At 54.9% G+C, this 16,979-nt stretch overlaps 4 protein-coding genes across 17 annotated transcripts in view; 2 read left to right on the forward strand and 2 right to left on the reverse strand.

Annotated features, from left to right (window-relative positions):
• The window catches only part of RAD23B (RAD23 homolog B, nucleotide excision repair protein), a 61,260-nt gene extending 60,591 nt beyond the window's left edge, over positions 1–669 (reverse strand). Inside the window, exon 1 of the mRNA XM_069777082.1 lies at positions 318–669. Within this exon, the coding sequence (XP_069633183.1) occupies positions 318–383 (66 nt within the window). The 5' untranslated portion in view covers positions 384–669. The remainder of the gene's footprint in view (positions 1–317) is intronic.
• A 4,046-nt stretch (positions 670–4,715) lies between these two features.
• LOC138683903 (polycomb group RING finger protein 2-like) lies at positions 4,716–6,343 on the forward strand. Its single transcript, XM_069777210.1, has 2 exons — positions 4,716–5,002; positions 5,130–6,343. The coding sequence occupies exons 1-2, from the start codon at positions 4,716–4,718 to the stop codon at positions 6,205–6,207; spliced, it is 1,365 nt and encodes a 454-aa protein (XP_069633311.1). The 3' UTR covers positions 6,208–6,343.
• A 1,264-nt stretch (positions 6,344–7,607) lies between these two features.
• LOC138683886 (uncharacterized) overlaps positions 7,608–16,979 on the reverse strand; it is a 28,600-nt gene continuing 19,228 nt past the window's right edge. For 10 of the 14 annotated variants that reach the window (XR_011323358.1, XR_011323357.1, XR_011323356.1 and 7 more), the window contains 2 exons: positions 11,009–12,308; positions 7,608–8,087 (listed from right to left, as the gene is read on the reverse strand). Coding sequence is in view for 9 of the 14 variants with exons in the window: in XM_069777101.1 (XP_069633202.1) it covers positions 12,143–12,308 (166 nt within the window). In the remaining 5 variants the exon portion in view is untranslated. Of the gene's footprint in view, positions 8,108–11,008; positions 12,309–16,979 lie in introns of all 14 variants that reach the window. The other 4 variants (XM_069777093.1, XM_069777096.1, XM_069777100.1 and 1 more) reach the window with 4 other exon arrangements.
• LOC138683880 (polycomb group RING finger protein 2-like) lies at positions 14,724–16,536 on the forward strand. The gene is made up of 2 exons (XM_069777085.1): positions 14,724–15,195; positions 15,323–16,536. The coding sequence occupies exons 1-2, from the start codon at positions 14,909–14,911 to the stop codon at positions 16,398–16,400; spliced, it is 1,365 nt and encodes a 454-aa protein (XP_069633186.1). The 5' UTR covers positions 14,724–14,908; the 3' UTR covers positions 16,401–16,536.

Below are 16,979 nucleotides of genomic sequence, written 5' to 3' on the forward strand. Positions count from 1 at the left end.
CCGCATCACCCCCGCCCCCCGCCGAAGCGCCCCGCTCCTCTCCCCCACGCTGGAGCTCACCCCCCCCCCGCACCCCCAAACTCCTCCCGGGCCGTCACCGCGTCCGCTTCCACCGACCCCTCCCCCCGCAGAGGGCTCCGTCCTCCCCCGCTCCCCACTCGCCCCCCGCCGCGGGGAAAGCCCCCCCCCCAGCTCTCCCCACGGCCGCGGCCCGGGCCGCGCTCTCCTCTCCTCCGGGAAGGGGGAGCGCGGCCCGAGCCCGGGAGGGGACGGAGCGCGGCCCTCCCACCGCCTCCCGCCCCCGCGCGGGCCCGCACCGTCTCCTCGGGGTCGATGTCGATCCGGAAGGTCTGCTGCTGCAGCGTTTTCAGCGTGATCTGCATGGCGGCGGCGGCGGCTGCAGGCCGCCCGTCGCGGTCGCGGTCGCGGTCGCGGTCCTCTCCCCGCGTCCGCCGCAGCGCAGCGGGACAGGCGGAGAGGAGGAGCGGGAGAAAAAAGAGGAGGAGAGCGAGCGCGGAGCAACGGCTCGCCCTCTGCCGCGGGGCGCCAGTCACACTCACGGCGCGGCGGGAGGCGGAGTGCGGGCGGCGCTCAGCCCCCGCGCCTCAGGCGACGGCGGGGGGAGGGAAGAGCGACGGGACGGGGGGGGGCGGGGGCAGGGAAGAGCGACGGGACGGGGGGGGGGCGGCGGCGGCTGCGCGCCGCCGCTCGGCGGGAGGGAGCGGGGCAGGCGGCGTGCGCCTGCGCGGGCTGGCCGCTCGCCGCTCCTCGCCCGCCGAGAGCCGGCGTGGGGAGCGGGGAGAGGAGCGGGCGCGCATGCGCGGTGCCCCCGACGGGGTGGCGCCCACGGGCGGGCCCGCCTGCCGCCGCCTGGCGCCGCCCCGGCCGCCTGGCGCCCGCGGCGCCACCTGAGGCGCCCGCAATGCGCCGGCGCGGCTGAGCCGCGCAGCGGGTGCCCGAGGAGGCGCGGGCGGGGGCGTGCCTGCGAGCGTCCGAGGGGGCCGGGAGATGAGGCGGCCGCCTGCGTGTGCACACCGCTTACCGTGGCGGTTGCAGGTTACTCGCACATACATACGTGCGTGCGTACGCACGCGTTGATGGGGGCAGGGGGGCCTGAAGGCTGCAGCCCTCTGCAGGATGGCTGTGGGTGGCGTAGGGTCGTTGAGGCCGGCCGGCCCACCCGCCGTCCCTCCGACGGCTCTGCGGTGGCTGGCAGCTGGGGTTGTTCGGCATCTCCTCGCCGGCACGCGTACTGCGAGGCGGCTGTGCCGCGGAGCCGGCCAGCTCCTTGCCTCGGCACCTTGCCTCGGCAGGCCGAAGGGCACGGGTTGCTCCGTCGGCCTGCGTGTGCACAGCGGGTAATAACAACGCTGCCTTCCCAGTCTCGCCCCACCGCACTGCTGTAAGGCAGCGGGCCCGTTCAGCATTCGCGCAGTGCCTCAGCGGCGCTGAGCGGCGCGCAGATACCTCGGCCGACGCGGCAGGAAAGAAGCTCGCCTGTCACCACAGCGAATCTCCGGTTCGGCATGGGGAGAGGCTTTCCTCCGAGAGGCTGAGAGCAACGTATTGCTACACCTAGGACAAGCTTCTCGAAGACCGAAGGTCTTTTCGGAATCCTGACAAGCCTTACGATGCGCGTACTGCACAAGTTTAGACTTTAGACTAAGTTTTAGAACTTAGTGTAGTTCTCTGCCGTAGTCATCCCAAGCTTTGTAAGCAGCGTTTGTGAGTTGTTTGCCTGCCTTTCCGGAAGTCTGTACCGTCTTCTCTGCGTTATCCTCCCCACCTCACTCCCATCCCACGCGTACGAATAGGGAGCCCAGGAGGTTACTTGCTTATCACAGAAACTGGTGCAGTGGATGGGACAGCGTAGGACCTCAGTTCCGCCAGGGCCGGCTTCAATAGTTAGTGCTTACCTGTGATGAGTTATTAACCTCCGTCTCCCCTGGTACTCCTCGGGCAATGCAGAGAGAGAGAGAGAGAGAGAGACCCCTGCTACAGATAACCCTTAAAGTCGAGCCCACTACACTGGTAAGAGGGACCCCCGCCCCGGCTCCTTATAACCTCTTCCACCAGTAGGTGTGGGATCTCCCAGTGCGTTTTCTTTGTTAAGCAAGGCTGTCTTTCTGCAAAAGAGGATGCTGATGTTAGGCTAACTTAACACCGCCATGCAATTAAACCCCACGTTTCTCAGTATCGTGTAATGCCTTGAGAAATTCTACTCTGCCACGTTGTCAACCTAACATTTGTAACCAAAAACACCTCACCTTTTAGCTCACTATTACAGTAAGCTTGGCTTCATAACACTTTCCTACCAGCAGCGCAGCAGAGCTGGGGCCAGCAGGCTGCGTTTGCAATGCAAAGGGAAAGCAGGAGACACCTCTCCCTGCAGGAGTGTGTGGATGCGTACGTGTCTTGCGCACACAGCTGGTGGTGCTGCTCCTGTCATCATCCACCTCAGGCTCTGACACGCAGCTGCTGGACAGCCGAAGCCTCTTAGGGCTTTCGCAACCAAAAAGAAACTGCTGACTGTTGCTAGTAGGAATCCAGCATTCTTGGCAGCACGCAATAACTTGCTTGCATTGCATGGAGAGCCATTAAAAAAGAAGGAAAAAAAAAAAAAAAAAAAAAGAGCCGTGAGATAAAATATCGCTGGCTATTTTTTGCATGGGTGGTTACAACTTAAAATATGCTGCTTGTTCACTTTCGCTATTGCCCGACACCGGATCTAATTCTGTACTTTGCAGATAGAAGGGATTTTTTTTTAACTTTTCATTCAGCAGTCCAGCTTACGCAAGCGCTGAGCTTCACACGAAAAGGAAAGTACCTCATGCTGAGGGTTTGTGTCAGTTTCAGTACTCTTTTCTGCTCAGAATATGTTAAATGTAAACTACCCATTCTGATTTTTGTGGTTGCCGGTTATAGTAGGAAACGGTTCTGCCCGGTTTGCGGTGGGGCGAGGGTTCATTTACGTGGTGGCTGCTCAGCACTGCTGCGAGGCCTTGTAAAAGCCTCAGCAGAACTGGGAATCGACTCCAAAGGCCGTGAACTGCTAAGGAGGAAGACTTTCCTGACCGTTTATTTGAACTTTGAGCAAACAAAATGAGAAAAGAGAAAGCTGTGATTTGGGGTTTTTTCCCCTGCTGAGTGGTACAGGAACTTAGGACGACTCACTGTATGGGGCCTAAATTAAATAGACAAGTTCTCGGTGTTTCCTCTAGCTCAGCCCCTTCAGCTCCATAAAATAGCTTATGGCAGAGCTTGACTCGCCAGGTCGTTCTTCAGGCTGCTTCCCATCAGCTGCAGAATTGAGGGAGCACAGAATTTTTCCCAGAGCACTCTCGTCTTTTAAGTTTCAGAGCGCTTCTCCTCGGCAGCCAGTGCTTGGGTTTTTTTCATTTTGTGTCCAAAGTATTTTGGGTAATTGCCCTGTGTTCAGGCTGGAGTATCACACTTCCTGGCTTCATTTACAACCGTTTGTATGCTGACTCAGTGAGCGCACAAACCTCTCTTATGCGAATAGAGTAACTTACATTGATTGGAAGGGGATGTGAAATGAAGCCCAAAAGTTAGAAAGAGGTTTTGATGGCAAATGCGTACGGCGATGACTTTTTGGTTTTTCAGAACTCCTGGATTTTCCTTTCCAAGTAACTGGATCTCCCTGGCGCAGTTGCTCCAACTTCACGCCACCGTGGCTTTGTCCTGCTCAGCTCTTTTCCATTGTCCGGGATGCCCCACAAACTGCTGTCTCCCACACGGAGGTGTATGTTGTCATGTCTTACAAGTTGCTAGGCGAAGCCCTTAATTACAGCTGGCCCTTGCAGAGGGGGAGGAAAACACAGTGAAACCAAAATGTGGTAGGGAAGGTAACGGGGAAGTATTTGTGCCTCCGGTACACCTCTCCCCGCAGCCAGGTTTCCTTACATAACCCCAGTGCTTCTGGAAGTTGGAAAGATGCGCATGTTTAAACGGCACAGAGATAGGGACGTGAGTCAGTGCTGTCCCCTTTCTGACTGAAAGAGTTATCCAAAGCCTAGGGCCTTGCTGGTAGTTTATCAGAGTGCGTATGTATGCTGTGGAGCCCACAGCAGCGAGCACTTGGAGCCTGTGAACTCCTAGGTCTCTGTCAGTGATGTTACATTTAACGGAAGGAGCATCCGACTGCCGAGACAGTAAACAGGTCTGATGGAAGCCTGCTTGTTTACAGCAAATGTGCAAAAAAGGACCTGATTCTCGCAGCTGCTGGTGGCCCGGGAAAAGCAGTTTTGCTGCTGTTGGTAACAGACCACAGTCCTTATGCTAACTTGGTGAGGCCAGAGGACCAGGCTCTACTGGGCTTGTTGGGAGAACTTACTTTGTGAAAAGAAGCTTTGTAAGGGTGTCTCATGTTACGATGTGTGGTTCAAGTATCAGGTACTAGCAAAGGCCTTGAAAACGTGGGTGTGGGCTAAAAGAGCATCCCCGAGGCTATAAAGAATTCCGCAGTAGTCAGTTCCCGGCCACAGAAGTACAGCCTTGAGACCTGAGAAAAACTGTTACCATAAAGAGAAAAAAGAGGAAGAAGCTAAGCAAGAAAAACGTTCAGCAACAGGATAATACGCGGTGGGATAACCCCGGGCGTGGGGCGAGCACCGGTGGGTGAGGATGGCCTGTCAGACACCCCCCAGCGATGGACGGCGGTGCCCCCGAGTGATGGGTTCTGAGGTCACCGAGGAATGGACTGTGATGTCCCCGAGCGATGGATTGTTACCACGCGTCCCTCCCTGCTTGAATTCGGGCCCCGAGCCTCAGCCAGCCGGCTCGTGCCCACACTCCAGCTGAGCGGGTTCGCGAGGTCTGGAGTGTCGAGCGAGGCCTTTGCTGAGCAAGTGCTGGTGTTGGGCTCGGGCAGTTGTTTTTTGCAGCTCTCCACGCCCAACCTCAGAGCCGTCCAAGGATCTTCCCCGGCCCTGCCAGGTTCAGGCAGCCGGGGCACCCAGGAGGCACGCTCGCAGCAGCAGAGGTGAGCTGGGAGGGGAAACCTCAGCCTGGAGTGGGTTGCTGGGAGGGTTTCCTTCTTGAGGGACCTGGGCACTTCTTCCACCCCTCCGCGGGCCAGCCAATGACCCTGGCCTCTCTTCCTTCTCTAGCGTGACACCCGCTGCTGCAGCGCCGGTGACAGGGAGCAGCTCAACGTCCCCAGCTCCCCCCAGCCCACCGCAGCACGTGGGGACCATGGCCGCGGAGCTGGACAACCGCTGTCCCATCTGCCTGGACAGCTGGGAGGAGGCCAGCTACGTGATGCCGTGCCTCCACCAATTCTGCTATGCATGCATCCTGCGGTGGGCTGAGAGCAAGCCCGAGTGCCCCCTCTGCAAGAGGAACGTCACCTCCATCTTGCACTCGGTGCAGGCGGACGACAACTTCAAGGAGCACGTTGTCGCACCACCTCCAGTGCCATCAGTTGCCGTCCACCTGGCAGGAGGTGCTCCTGGCCATCCAGCCGCCCACAACCAGCCATCAGCTGCACAGCCGCTGCCCAGGGCTCCTGTGGGCAGCCTCCATCCCCACGTCTGGGCATCCCTCTTCCAAGAGGACCCAGCTCTGCTCCGGCCCGTGATGCTCTGGCTGCGACAGGAGCTGTGGCTCTTCTTCGAGGGTGGCCGCTGGGAAACAGCTGCAGCGCGGAGGCTCGTCCTGTCCAGCCTGCACCTCTTCGGCCTGGACGAGGAAACCCTGTTCCAGCTGCTGCGGGGTGCCCTGGGCGAGTACACGAGGACCTTTGTGCGCCAGCTGATCGACACCATCGTGGAGCGGTGCGGCGGGGAGGCACGACGCCGGGTGGGCCTGGAGGACGCCCGTGCTGCCGAGGAGCGGGAGGGCAGCCCTGCGGCTGCCCCCGGCCCCGCTGCCTCCCAAAGGGGGTCTCCTGCCCCCAGCCCAGCCCCCTCCAGCAGCCGTGGCACAGCCGAGGCAGAAGAGCTCCCCAGCACCTCATCGGCTGCCCTTCGTGGGGGTCCTGGCAGCCCTCCCTCTGCCCCTGTTCCCACCCACAGGGAGCACGACGAGCCACAGGAGGACCCAGAGGAGGCTGTGCCCGGGCCCTCCGCTCCCAGCCAGGGCAGCGAACTCTCCCCCGGGGGACCCCGGAGAGCCCCAAAGAGGAGGGCTGGCAGCCCTCGGGCCTCCTCACCTCCGAACAAGAGGCCACCCCACCGGCCACAGTAGGAGGGTGCCCCAGGAGCTGGCGAAACCAGCGACAGGCCAGCGGCTGGGGCACCCACCAGCCTCCCAAAGGGACCCGGAGACGGTCATTAGTAGCCTAGCGCTCATGATCAAAGCGTACAATAAACGTATCAAAAGTACAGAAGTAGTCTTGCTCTTTCTAACAATGTCGTCGGCGTTGCTATCCCCGCCCGTGTTGCTTTCTCACGTGGCCACAAATAGCTACCGAGGGGACTCGGTCCATACTTTCCCCAGGGGCAGAAGCGAGGAGGACTGTCCTGGAGCTCCTCACACCATCCTCTCGCCTGTTTTTAAAGATGGGGTGCAACATCTGGCGCTCTCTAGTCTTTGGTGCCTCCCCCAAGCTCCACGACCTTTCAGAGACGACAGAGAGCGGCCTCACAGCGACACCAGCCAGCCCTCCCAACACCCTCAGACAAATCCCACCAGGGTCGATTGACGTGTATGGGACAAGATTTCTCAGCAGACCCCCGACCTGAACGTCCTCTTGCTACTGGAATTCCTCTGCTCCTGGAGCCCCGGCCTCTAGGCTAAAATGCCTGGCAAGAGTGTCAGGGAAGACCGAGATGAAGGCGGCACCGAGTACCTCGGCTTTGCCTGCCTTTGCTGTTCCTGTATCACTCAACCCGCCTGGCAAGCAGGCACACGCGTTCCTTGCCTGATTTACCATTTACGTAGCAGCAGACCTGCTGCTCTATTCAGGAATGTGTGTGCCCACGCCCGCGGATTAGCGGGCAATGGGGCTGGCAAGGGATATCAGAAGCAACGTACCTAACGTGTGTTGCTATTTTTCTTTCGCAAGAGGTAAATGAGCGGCCCGTGTTCCATCGCTATACTTATCACATCCTGCATGTCCCACTGATGGTATTACTCCTTTCTCACAATCAAGAGGGTTAGTTGGGATCCCAACACCTGGCCAAGTGTCATTTATGCTAGTAGCCTGGCTCTTACACAGGCATCCCTGTCACAGAGCTTCAGCTACAGGACCTAGTCGTTGAACCCTGTCATCGTCAGTGGAGCAAGTGAATATCAGAGTGCACTTCCGTTCAGGGGGCTGGGCGATTTTTTTTCTTTTTTAAGGGTCCCCAAGTTAGACACCGAGTATTACCCGTCATGTGATTCCATCTACCCTCTTCACGCGTGGGCCATTAATGGTTTAAGATGCAATCCCCAAGGACACAGATGGCAATTCCCGGTCTTATTTTGTTCTATTGCCTTTGCCAGGAGAGAATGATTGTTTCCTCTCCGATAACTGAGGACATGAGTAACGTCTCCTGGACAGGTCTCGATGCACCGATTATCGACAGCGTGGGGATTATTGTGCGTAAGGTTTTGAAACGTGGGGGGCCACTTTCCTAATCCCAAGACTACCGAAACAAATATTATTGTTTACTAATATTTATTAATATTCCCCAATTTAAAGGGTTGTCTGCCGACTCAGGTGGAGGGAGACAAGCAGTTGCGCTGCTAACATTCTGGATTCGTCCAAAGGACGGGATAAGCTGTAAAACCAAATTCTCTTGACCTAGAGCTAGTACCAAATGGGATATTATAATAAGCGGGTTCTCCGTTCTCTCAAAGTTCAACCGCCTCTGATTAGCCAAAGTTTGAGTTTCCCAGCCTGTGTGGCTGTCTGCTTTTCTTGATCGGGTTCTGGTGCTCTTTTCACTCGCCTGCAATGAATCCAGGAGTCAATTCCTTCTACTTTGACTGCAGCATAGGTTTTCAGTAACACGGCGTAAGGTCCTTTCCACCTTTCCTTTAGAGGTTCATCTTTCCAGGTCCGTACGTAAACCATGTCCCCTGCTTGGAATGGGTGAACTGGTGTATCCAACGGGAGAGAGACTTTCCGATTTAGATACCTGTGCAGTGAAGATAAAGTCTGAGAAAGAAAAAGCAAATACGCTTTAACGTCAGCCTGCCCTTTTACATGCATTCGGTCTCCTGTGACGTTAAGAAGCTTCCTGGGATCTGCTACCCCATACACAATCTCAAAAGGACTTACTTTCCCTTCGACCCCAGGAGTTACTCGAATTCGTACAAGAGCTATGGGTAAAATTTCTGCCCATTTAAGGTGCGTTTCTTGACAGAGTTTAGCAAGTTGTCTTTTAAGAGTTTGATTCATTCTTTCTACCTTTCCACTTGATTGTGGCCTCCAAGGGGTGTGTAATTCCCACGTAATCTGTAAACGTTGAGAAATCCCTTGCACTGCTTCTGCAATAAAATGAGGCCCATTGTCAGAGGAGATTCCCTCTGGAATACCGAATCGGGGTATTATTTCCTTCAGTAAGATTCTAATTACCTCTCTGGCTTTGTGGGTGCGGCAAGGGAAAGCCTCTGGCCAACCAGAAAAGGTATCTACCAGTACCAATAAACACTTACAGTTAGGTGACACCTAGGTAGCTCTGAAAAATCTATTTGCCAGTATTCCCCAGGAGTTCTTCCTTGTTTCGCAATTCCTCCTATACCCTTTTCCCCAATTTCTGGATTATTAGCACAGCAGATGGTACACTTCTGTACTACCATGTGGGCTACCCTTTGCATTTTTGGCCCCCCAAAATTTCCTTTTGCAGTTATTGTCAACGCGTCTGCTCCTGTACGAGTCTCCTGAGGTAATCTCTTGAGCAAAGTTTCCATCATTCTTTCAGGAATCAATAGTTGCTTGACCGGTGTTATCCACCAACCTTGTTCATTTTTGGAGCAGTCTATTTGTCTGGCTAACTGATCTTCCCTCTCAGTATATTTTGGTAGTGGTAATTCTAAATGAGGCCCTGGAGTTAAAGCTCCTTCAAGTTTTGGCTCCTTTAGAGCCGCCTGTTGAGCAAGACAACCAGCCTTCTGCCTTCCTTTTATAATTCCACTAGTTCCTTTTTTGGTGCGCTTTACGATGCATTATTGCAACCTTCTCTGGTAGGAGAACCGCTGGCAGCAGTCTCATAACTGCAGTCCCATATTTTACTGGAGTTCCTTGTGAGTTTAACCGTCCCCTTGCCTTCCAAACTGCCCCATGGGGGTGTACCACCCCAAATGCATATTTAGAATCTGTATATGTATATATAAACTCTTCTTCCGTGGCTAAACTCCAGAGCTCGCGTCAATGCTATTAATTCAGCCTTTTGAGCGGATGTGTTGCTAGGCAGTGCCTTAGGCTCGAACGGTTGGGCGTTTGTTACCACTGCATAGCCAGCTCTTCGTTTTCCTTCCAGCATATAGCTGCTGCCATCAGTGAAGAGCTCCACTTCTGCATCAGGCAGGGGTTCATCCTGCAGGTCTGGTCTGCTGGAAGGCTTGCAGCCTTGCTTGCCCTCGCTTCTCCTTCTCTTCTAATTCCTCTCGATTATTACAAAACTTCTATGCAATTGACAACAGCTGTGAGCTTGTCGTGCCACCCGCCCTCTCTACCTTCTGTAATTTTTTTCTGATCTCCGTAGCTGCTTGACCAATAAACAACATGTTAAACAACTTCAAATTGCTAGCATCTTCTGGGTCTAGATCTGTCCGCTTCCGAGCCGCTTCACACAATCTCTCATAAGAGGATGACGGGGTTTCCTTATCCCCTTGCCGCACCTCATGCAGCTTACATCGATTTTTAGGTTTTGGAACCCCGTGCTGAACCCCATGTAAAATTAATTTTTGGTACTCCCTTTGCCCTCTGTAATCCTCCACACGTACTCGGATCCCACCCCCGATCCTCTTTCGGGAGATACGGATCTGCATTAGGCAGCCCCTCCTCTCCCCGGCTCAGTCCCTCTTTAGCCTTTTCCAAAACCGTTCTCCTTTCTTCGGTAGTAAACAAAAATTCTAGGAGAGCCTGCACATCTCCCCGGTTAGGGTGATGAGTTATCACTACACGCTTAACAGTACTATACGTTCCCTCTGGGTTCTTTCGGCAAGACCCGACTGCCTGTTTCCAGTTTACCAGGTCAGCAGTAGAGAATGGTACGTGCACATACACTGGTGTTCCCTCAGGCCCAGCGGCCTGTCTAAGGGGAGCCAGAACTACAGGTCTCTGTCCCCTCGTTCTGCTAGACACGGGGCTCACAATCTCATCTCCCTCGTCACTTGAACCGTCTGTTTCTGGCTGTTTCGGGGGGGGCCACCAACAACTGCGTCTCAACTTCTGTATTTTCCAAGTGGCTTTTTCCCATGTTGCAACCGATACAACAAGAAACCTCCTGTTTGTTCTTTCCCTCATCCAATGCATGTGCTCCAATTTGATGTTTACAATCTACCAGCCCGCATTTCTTCCCGATTCATTTATACAAGTGTGTTTATACAAAGGATATCCCAATTACTTCTTAATGCAAAGAACAGATCCACAGATGGTATTTCATCCCACTTTTCAGTTCTCCGACAAAGCAAGGTTAATTGCAATATAGTATTGTATTTCAAAGATCCATTTTCAGGCCACTTTTCGCCCCCTTCCAAGTGATATGGTGGCCACCACCGGTTACAGTAAGCTCTCAATTTATCTTTCTTTAGGGGATCCCCTCCACACTTTTTCCAATTTTTCAGGATGCATCCTAAGGGAGAACAAAGGGGAGTCTCCCGAGAGTAGCATTGCCCATTGCCGTACCGATTCTCATCCAGCGCTCCGTACACCAGAACGAGGGACGTCTCCCTTCGTTACAAAAACGACGTGTAGGAACGAAAATTATCCTCCCGCTCTGTATCTTTCCTGATGCGCCTTACGCAGAGCCCAGACGGGACAAAATGTCCCCCAAATGCTTGCTACTCCCCAAAAGACTTTTCCCTTTTCCCTTATTTATCTCTCAGAAAATACCTCTTTTCCAACAGCGTTGCACCACTGTGTCGCTTACCGCCCGACCGCAGGAGAGGAGCCGACTGGAGTCCCCGATCAACAGGTCGGTGCGCGCTGGAGTCCACTCGGTTCTCTTCTCCCCGCCGGGTGCGGCAAGACGAACCGGGCAAGGCTGTCAGCGCCGTCCCATCTGGGTCGCCAAAACTGTTGTCCCAAAGGTGGGGCCGTTCACCCGGTGTGCCAAACGCCAACATACACACAGAGCAGAGGTATTTCATTCCAAGTCATGTTTGCGCAAAGATGGGGGCTGGGTGGTAATCCACAAAGATAGCACACCTCATACCTAAACGGGTAAGCGATTCATACAGTTTAGTTTTACATGTTTAGTTTCCAAAGCTCTTCCCCAAAACTATTACTGGCAGTCGCTCATCTACCACAGTTTCTATCGGGCTAAGGTTTTCCCCGCTTCGAATTATAGGTACAGTGCTCTTTTATTCTACAGCGCAGGCTCAAGGAGAGTGGGGAGGGGGTAAGTCTTTTTGGTCTCTAACTGAGTCGGTGCTCCTGAGCTCCCCTTGCTGCCCTTACCTTTCCTGCAGTTACCGAAGACCTTTGCTGACTTCATGCCTATTAGCAATTATTCAACTTCCGGTGCCTCCTGGGGTAGCGTGTTCCCTTCTCATCAGTCCTTCAGTTCTTCTTCAGGGGCACAGTTGTTAGCAAGGCATGCGTTGTTTATACAAAGGGTATCACAAGACCTTTGTGGCCTTTTTAAGGTGGCTGAAGTGCATCGCTCCCACCGCCTCCTGTCCCCGCGGGGGCCTGCACCATCTCCTCGGGGCCGAGGTTTACTCGAGGTATGAAACTGCTAACAACCTTCCGCAGTCATTTGTATTTATTGTGCAAGACAACACTGAAGCAGCTTCACACTGTTTGTCATGACAGTAGGGAGCAGCTGCTCAGGTTAACCAGCTTACGAGACCAGGAGGTGTTAGGCAGTGACCATGGGAGCAGTGGTAACTCGCAGCCACTTCAGCCGCTGCCAGCTGCAGGCAGAAGAGGGTCTGGATGTTACTTTTTGTTGGCTTTATCAGTGACCTCTCATGCCTGCATGCCTCAAGGCCTGAAAAAAGTCATCAAAAGGGACTGGAGCCTTCAGACTTGGAGAAATCCCGCTCCGAAGCAGTGGTACTCCCTTGGAAGCGGGAAATCATTGTGTGCGTTTTCAGCACCACACCCAGAAGCGTGCAAATTCCCATTCAGGTTTCCATCAGCACTTGGGACACCACGGATCTTGGCACTGGAGTCCGCACAGAAGCACCTGTAGTTCAGACACACCGACATAAAGTTAGTGTGAGATCAAAATGAAACCCAGCCTTTACTGATAAAAGGGGACCGAAATGTCTTTTAAGTAGGCATTCACATAAGTGGGGTCTTTTATTTTGAGAGCTACTGCTTTCTTGTTGTTACGCTTTTAGCTTGATTGGCATTCAGACAGCTGCCAAGAACACTGGGAATTCACTATCAAATAACAGCGCGGGCAAGTTCATTAGGCTATCATCTTGACAGGCTTCTATATTTATTACACTAACTATGTGGGTGTAGTAATTGTATTAGGAGTATCTAGACGGTATTTCCCATCTGCAGAATCAGCACCAGGCATGGGGAAACCCACAGAAGGTTTCCCAGCTAACTCTAACCTGCAAATTTTCCTTAAACATATCAAAAGTTTTCTCCTTCAGTAGCAAAACCTGTGACTTTCTCGCCCCCACCCCACCCCATACTGAGACTTAAGTCCCGTAAACAGAGCAAGTACATGAACTTCCTGCTTTGAAATCACTGTTAATTCATTTTATCCCATTTATGAAGCAAGCAAGGGACAAGGAGCGGGGAGAGGAATCTCAGTTCAGGGAGTGGCGGCAAGGCATGCTGCCTCTGAGAGCTATTCCTAGAGCGTTGCTTCTGACGGTCCAGCTTCACGCCAGCGCTGCGCCAGCAGTCCGAATCTAACCCCTTCCTACACATTTCTGACTGTTTGTTTATAGGCTCTCTCGCAGTCCTCTCAGTGTCACTGTGCTACTCCAGGATAAGAGGTTTGCCAAGAAAGGCCGATGGGAGCTTGCAGTGGAATACCAGGCTGCATACTGCACGCTGCCCAGAGCATTTCAAAGCAGAGGTCATCTTCCAGGCTTGTCGCAGCCATGGCTAGTGACTCTGGAAGCTTAGCCCATCAGCATCAATGCCCGGGAGAGGCTATTGGCTGGGCATCGGAATTAAACTCTGTAAACCTCTGTCTGCGTAAAGACTGCTTGTCAGTGAGGAGAGGAAGGTACTGACTTCTGTAGGCTTCAAGAGAGTTTATTTGGAACGCACAAATCTTTTTGTCCGTGAAAAGTTTCGTTATTTAATCACTGGTTTCGTTGGAATGCTAGACACTTGAAAGGGAAGGGAATAAAAATGATTGGGGTTTGACAATTGCCAATGTGTGTCGCTGAGGACAGCTGTCTAACGGCTGGGTCTGTTAGCAGGAAGGGCTGGCTGTTGCTGCTGTAGGGGGATTTTACAGTGTTTCAGAGTGCAGACTCTTTTGCCAACTACTTTAACATCTAGGCTTGCTTTGAGCTTCTGTCCCGTCTTTGTCCCTGCCTGTCCTGCAAGAACAAGCACAAATGGAAGCCGGAAGCTGCATATTGGCCTTCTGTAGTTCTGCAGACCTGCTATGGAAAGGCCAGATGTCTCCGTATTTCCACAGCAAGGCCAATTATTGCACGAGACCTGAGAATGGCAAATAATGCGGTCAGCCAGGGAAGCCCATCGCTATTTCTGCAAGCTGACCGTCTCGCAGTGAGGGTCTTCCCACCTTCAGGGCTGGACTGAGCAGTTGCAGAACGGATTGCTGAGGGCACTGTGAAAACGCCTAGGGAAAGGACATCAGAAATTGGCAGCAATTAATTGGGAACACTGATTCCAAGCATAGTATTTATCTGAAAAACAATGAAGCAAATCCTGCAGGTCTAACTGGGGCTACTATGACTAAGTTACATCAGTCTGGTTTTTGTATGACTCATTAATCATATTACAGTCATCACTGTGGTTATCTGAAAGTATTTTAATCTAATCAAAACGCAGTTAAAACTCATTTAAACTAATTTGGCCTCAATTGTACTGCCCCACCCCCCGACTAATCTTTTCCAGGGTCATGTGAGGCGTTAGACACCAAAGTAGAGCCTTCTATAGAGACCTGACTACGGATTTATGCATAACTTGATTTTGAGCATGCACTTGCCAACACTTTGCTTTTTATCCTGGCTGCCAGATAAAAGAGGACAATATGCTATGCTCTGGGGCTTTTGTCACAGTGTTCATAGCTCGTACAGGCCACCTGCGGTGGACTAATGGAGCTGCCGCAGTACGTTGCTTTCCTAGCACGTGTGTAACCTGGCAGCTGAGAGTGTGAGCCCTCTGGATTCATCAGGAATTCACTTGTACGTGTAGCTACTCTGCCCACGTAAAGCCAAATGTAAAACATCACTAATTCCCAGGCCACAGAGACCACAGAAGCATTGCAGTTTGCAGGGACATGGGTAGCTTCTAGTCGAAACTTCTACGTGGAGCGGGGCCAGGAATGAATTCAGACCCCGGTCCTCCGAGCTTTATCCAGCCAGACTTTGAAAACCTCCAAGGACAGAGATCCCACAGCCTCTCTGACTTCTCCTACAGGAAAGACATGGCTGAGGCCTCCGGGACTGGTGTGAAACACTGATGCCGAGCACAGGACAAGAGATGGGGGGATGGAGTGGGCACTGGCGTTTGGTAACCCCAGGCGTGGGGCGAGCACCGGTGGGTGAGGATGGCCTGTCAGACACCCCCCAGCGATGGACGGCGGTGCCCCCGAGTGATGGGTTCTGAGGTCACCGAGGAATGGACTGTGATGTCCCCGAGCGATGGATTGTTACCACGCGTCCCTCCCTGCTTGAATTCGGGCCCCGAGCCTCAGCCAGCCGGCTCGTGCCCACACTCCAGCTGAGCGGGTTCGCGAGGTCTGGAGTGTCGAGCGAGGCCTTTGCTGAGCAAGTGCTGGTGTTGGGCTCGGGCAGTTGTTTTTTGCAGCTCTCCGCGCCCAACCTCAGAGCCGTCCAAGGATCTTCCCCGGCCCTGCCAGGTTCAGGCAGCCGGGGCACCCAGGAGGCACGCTCGCAGCAGCAGAGGTGAGCTGGGAGGGGAAACCTCAGCCTGGAGTGGGTTGCTGGGAGGGTTTCCTTCTTGAGGGACCTGGGCACTTCTTCCACCCCTCCGCGGGCCAGCCAATGACCCTGGCCTCTCTTCCTTCTCTAGCGTGACACCCGCTGCTGCAGCGCCGGTGACAGGGAGCAGCTCAACGTCCCCAGCTCCCCCCAGCCCACCGCAGCACGTGGGGACCATGGCCGCGGAGCTGGACAACCGCTGTCCCATCTGCCTGGACAGCTGGGAGGAGGCCAGCTACGTGATGCCGTGCCTCCACCAATTCTGCTATGCATGCATCCTGCGGTGGGCTGAGAGCAAGCCCGAGTGCCCCCTCTGCAAGAGGAACGTCACCTCCATCTTGCACTCGGTGCAGGCGGACGACAACTTCAAGGAGCACGTTGTCGCACCACCTCCAGTGCCATCAGTTGCCGTCCACCTGGCAGGAGGTGCTCCTGGCCATCCAGCCGCCCACAACCAGCCATCAGCTGCACAGCCGCTGCCCAGGGCTCCTGTGGGCAGCCTCCATCCCCACGTCTGGGCATCCCTCTTCCAAGAGGACCCAGCTCTGCTCCGGCCCGTGATGCTCTGGCTGCGACAGGAGCTGTGGCTCTTCTTCGAGGGTGGCCGCTGGGAAACAGCTGCAGCGCGGAGGCTCGTCCTGTCCAGCCTGCACCTCTTCGGCCTGGACGAGGAAACCCTGTTCCAGCTGCTGCGGGGTGCCCTGGGCGAGTACACGAGGACCTTTGTGCGCCAGCTGATCGACACCATCGTGGAGCGGTGCGGCGGGGAGGCACGACGCCGGGTGGGCCTGGAGGACGCCCGTGCTGCCGAGGAGCGGGAGGGCAGCCCTGCGGCTGCCCCCGGCCCCGCTGCCTCCCAAAGGGGGTCTCCTGCCCCCAGCCCAGCCCCCTCCAGCAGCCGTGGCACAGCCGAGGCAGAAGAGCTCCCCAGCACCTCATCGGCTGCCCTTCGTGGGGGTCCTGGCAGCCCTCCCTCTGCCCCTGTTCCCACCCACAGGGAGCACGACGAGCCACAGGAGGACCCAGAGGAGGCTGTGCCCGGGCCCTCCGCTCCCAGCCAGGGCAGCGAACTCTCCCCCGGGGGACCCCGGAGAGCCCCAAAGAGGAGGGCTGGCAGCCCTCGGGCCTCCTCACCTCCGAACAAGAGGCCACCCCACCGGCCACAGTAGGAGGGTGCCCCAGGAGCTGGCGAAACCAGCGACAGGCCAGCGGCTGGGGCACCCACCAGCCTCCCAAAGGGACCCGGAGACGGTCATTAGTAGCCTAGCGCTCATGATCAAAGCGTACAATAAACGTATCAAAAGTACAGAAGTAGTCTTGCTCTTTCTAACAATGTCGTCGGCGTTGCTATCCCCGCCCGTGTTGCTTTCTCACGTGGCCACAAATAGCTACCGAGGGGACTCGGTCCATACTTTCCCCAGGGGCAGAAGCGAGGAGGACTGTCCTGGAGCTCCTCACACCATCCTCTCGCCTGTTTTTAAAGATGGGGTGCAACATCTGGCGCTCTCTAGTCTTTGGTGCCTCCCCCAAGCTCCACGACCTTTCAGAGACGACAGAGAGCGGCCTCACAGCGACACCAGCCAGCCCTCCCAACACCCTCAGACAAATCCCACCAGGGTCGATTGACGTGTATGGGACAAGATTTCTCAGCAGACCCCCGACCTGAACGTCCTCTTGCTACTGGAATTCCTCTGCTCCTGGAGCCCCGGCCTCTAGGCTAAAATGCCTGGCAAGAGTGTCAGGGAAGA

The sequence above is a fragment of the Haliaeetus albicilla genome, chromosome Z (assembly GCF_947461875.1).
Source record: "Haliaeetus albicilla chromosome Z, bHalAlb1.1, whole genome shotgun sequence".
NCBI lineage: Eukaryota > Metazoa > Chordata > Aves > Accipitriformes > Accipitridae > Haliaeetus > Haliaeetus albicilla.

What these genes read in the sequence shown, in the direction of transcription:
- LOC138683903 (XM_069777210.1), top strand. Translation starts at nt 4,716, where the DNA reads ATGGACTGTGATGTCCCCGAGCGATGGATTGTTACCACGCGTCCCTCC. An exon ending in GCACGCTCGCAGCAGCAGAG is followed by an intron (nt 5,003 to 5,129) that starts GTGAGCTGGGAG and finishes TTCCTTCTCTAG; the next exon opens with CGTGACACCCGCTGCTGCAG.
- LOC138683880 (XM_069777085.1), top strand. Translation starts at nt 14,909, where the DNA reads ATGGACTGTGATGTCCCCGAGCGATGGATTGTTACCACGCGTCCCTCC. An exon ending in GCACGCTCGCAGCAGCAGAG is followed by an intron (nt 15,196 to 15,322) that starts GTGAGCTGGGAG and finishes TTCCTTCTCTAG; the next exon opens with CGTGACACCCGCTGCTGCAG.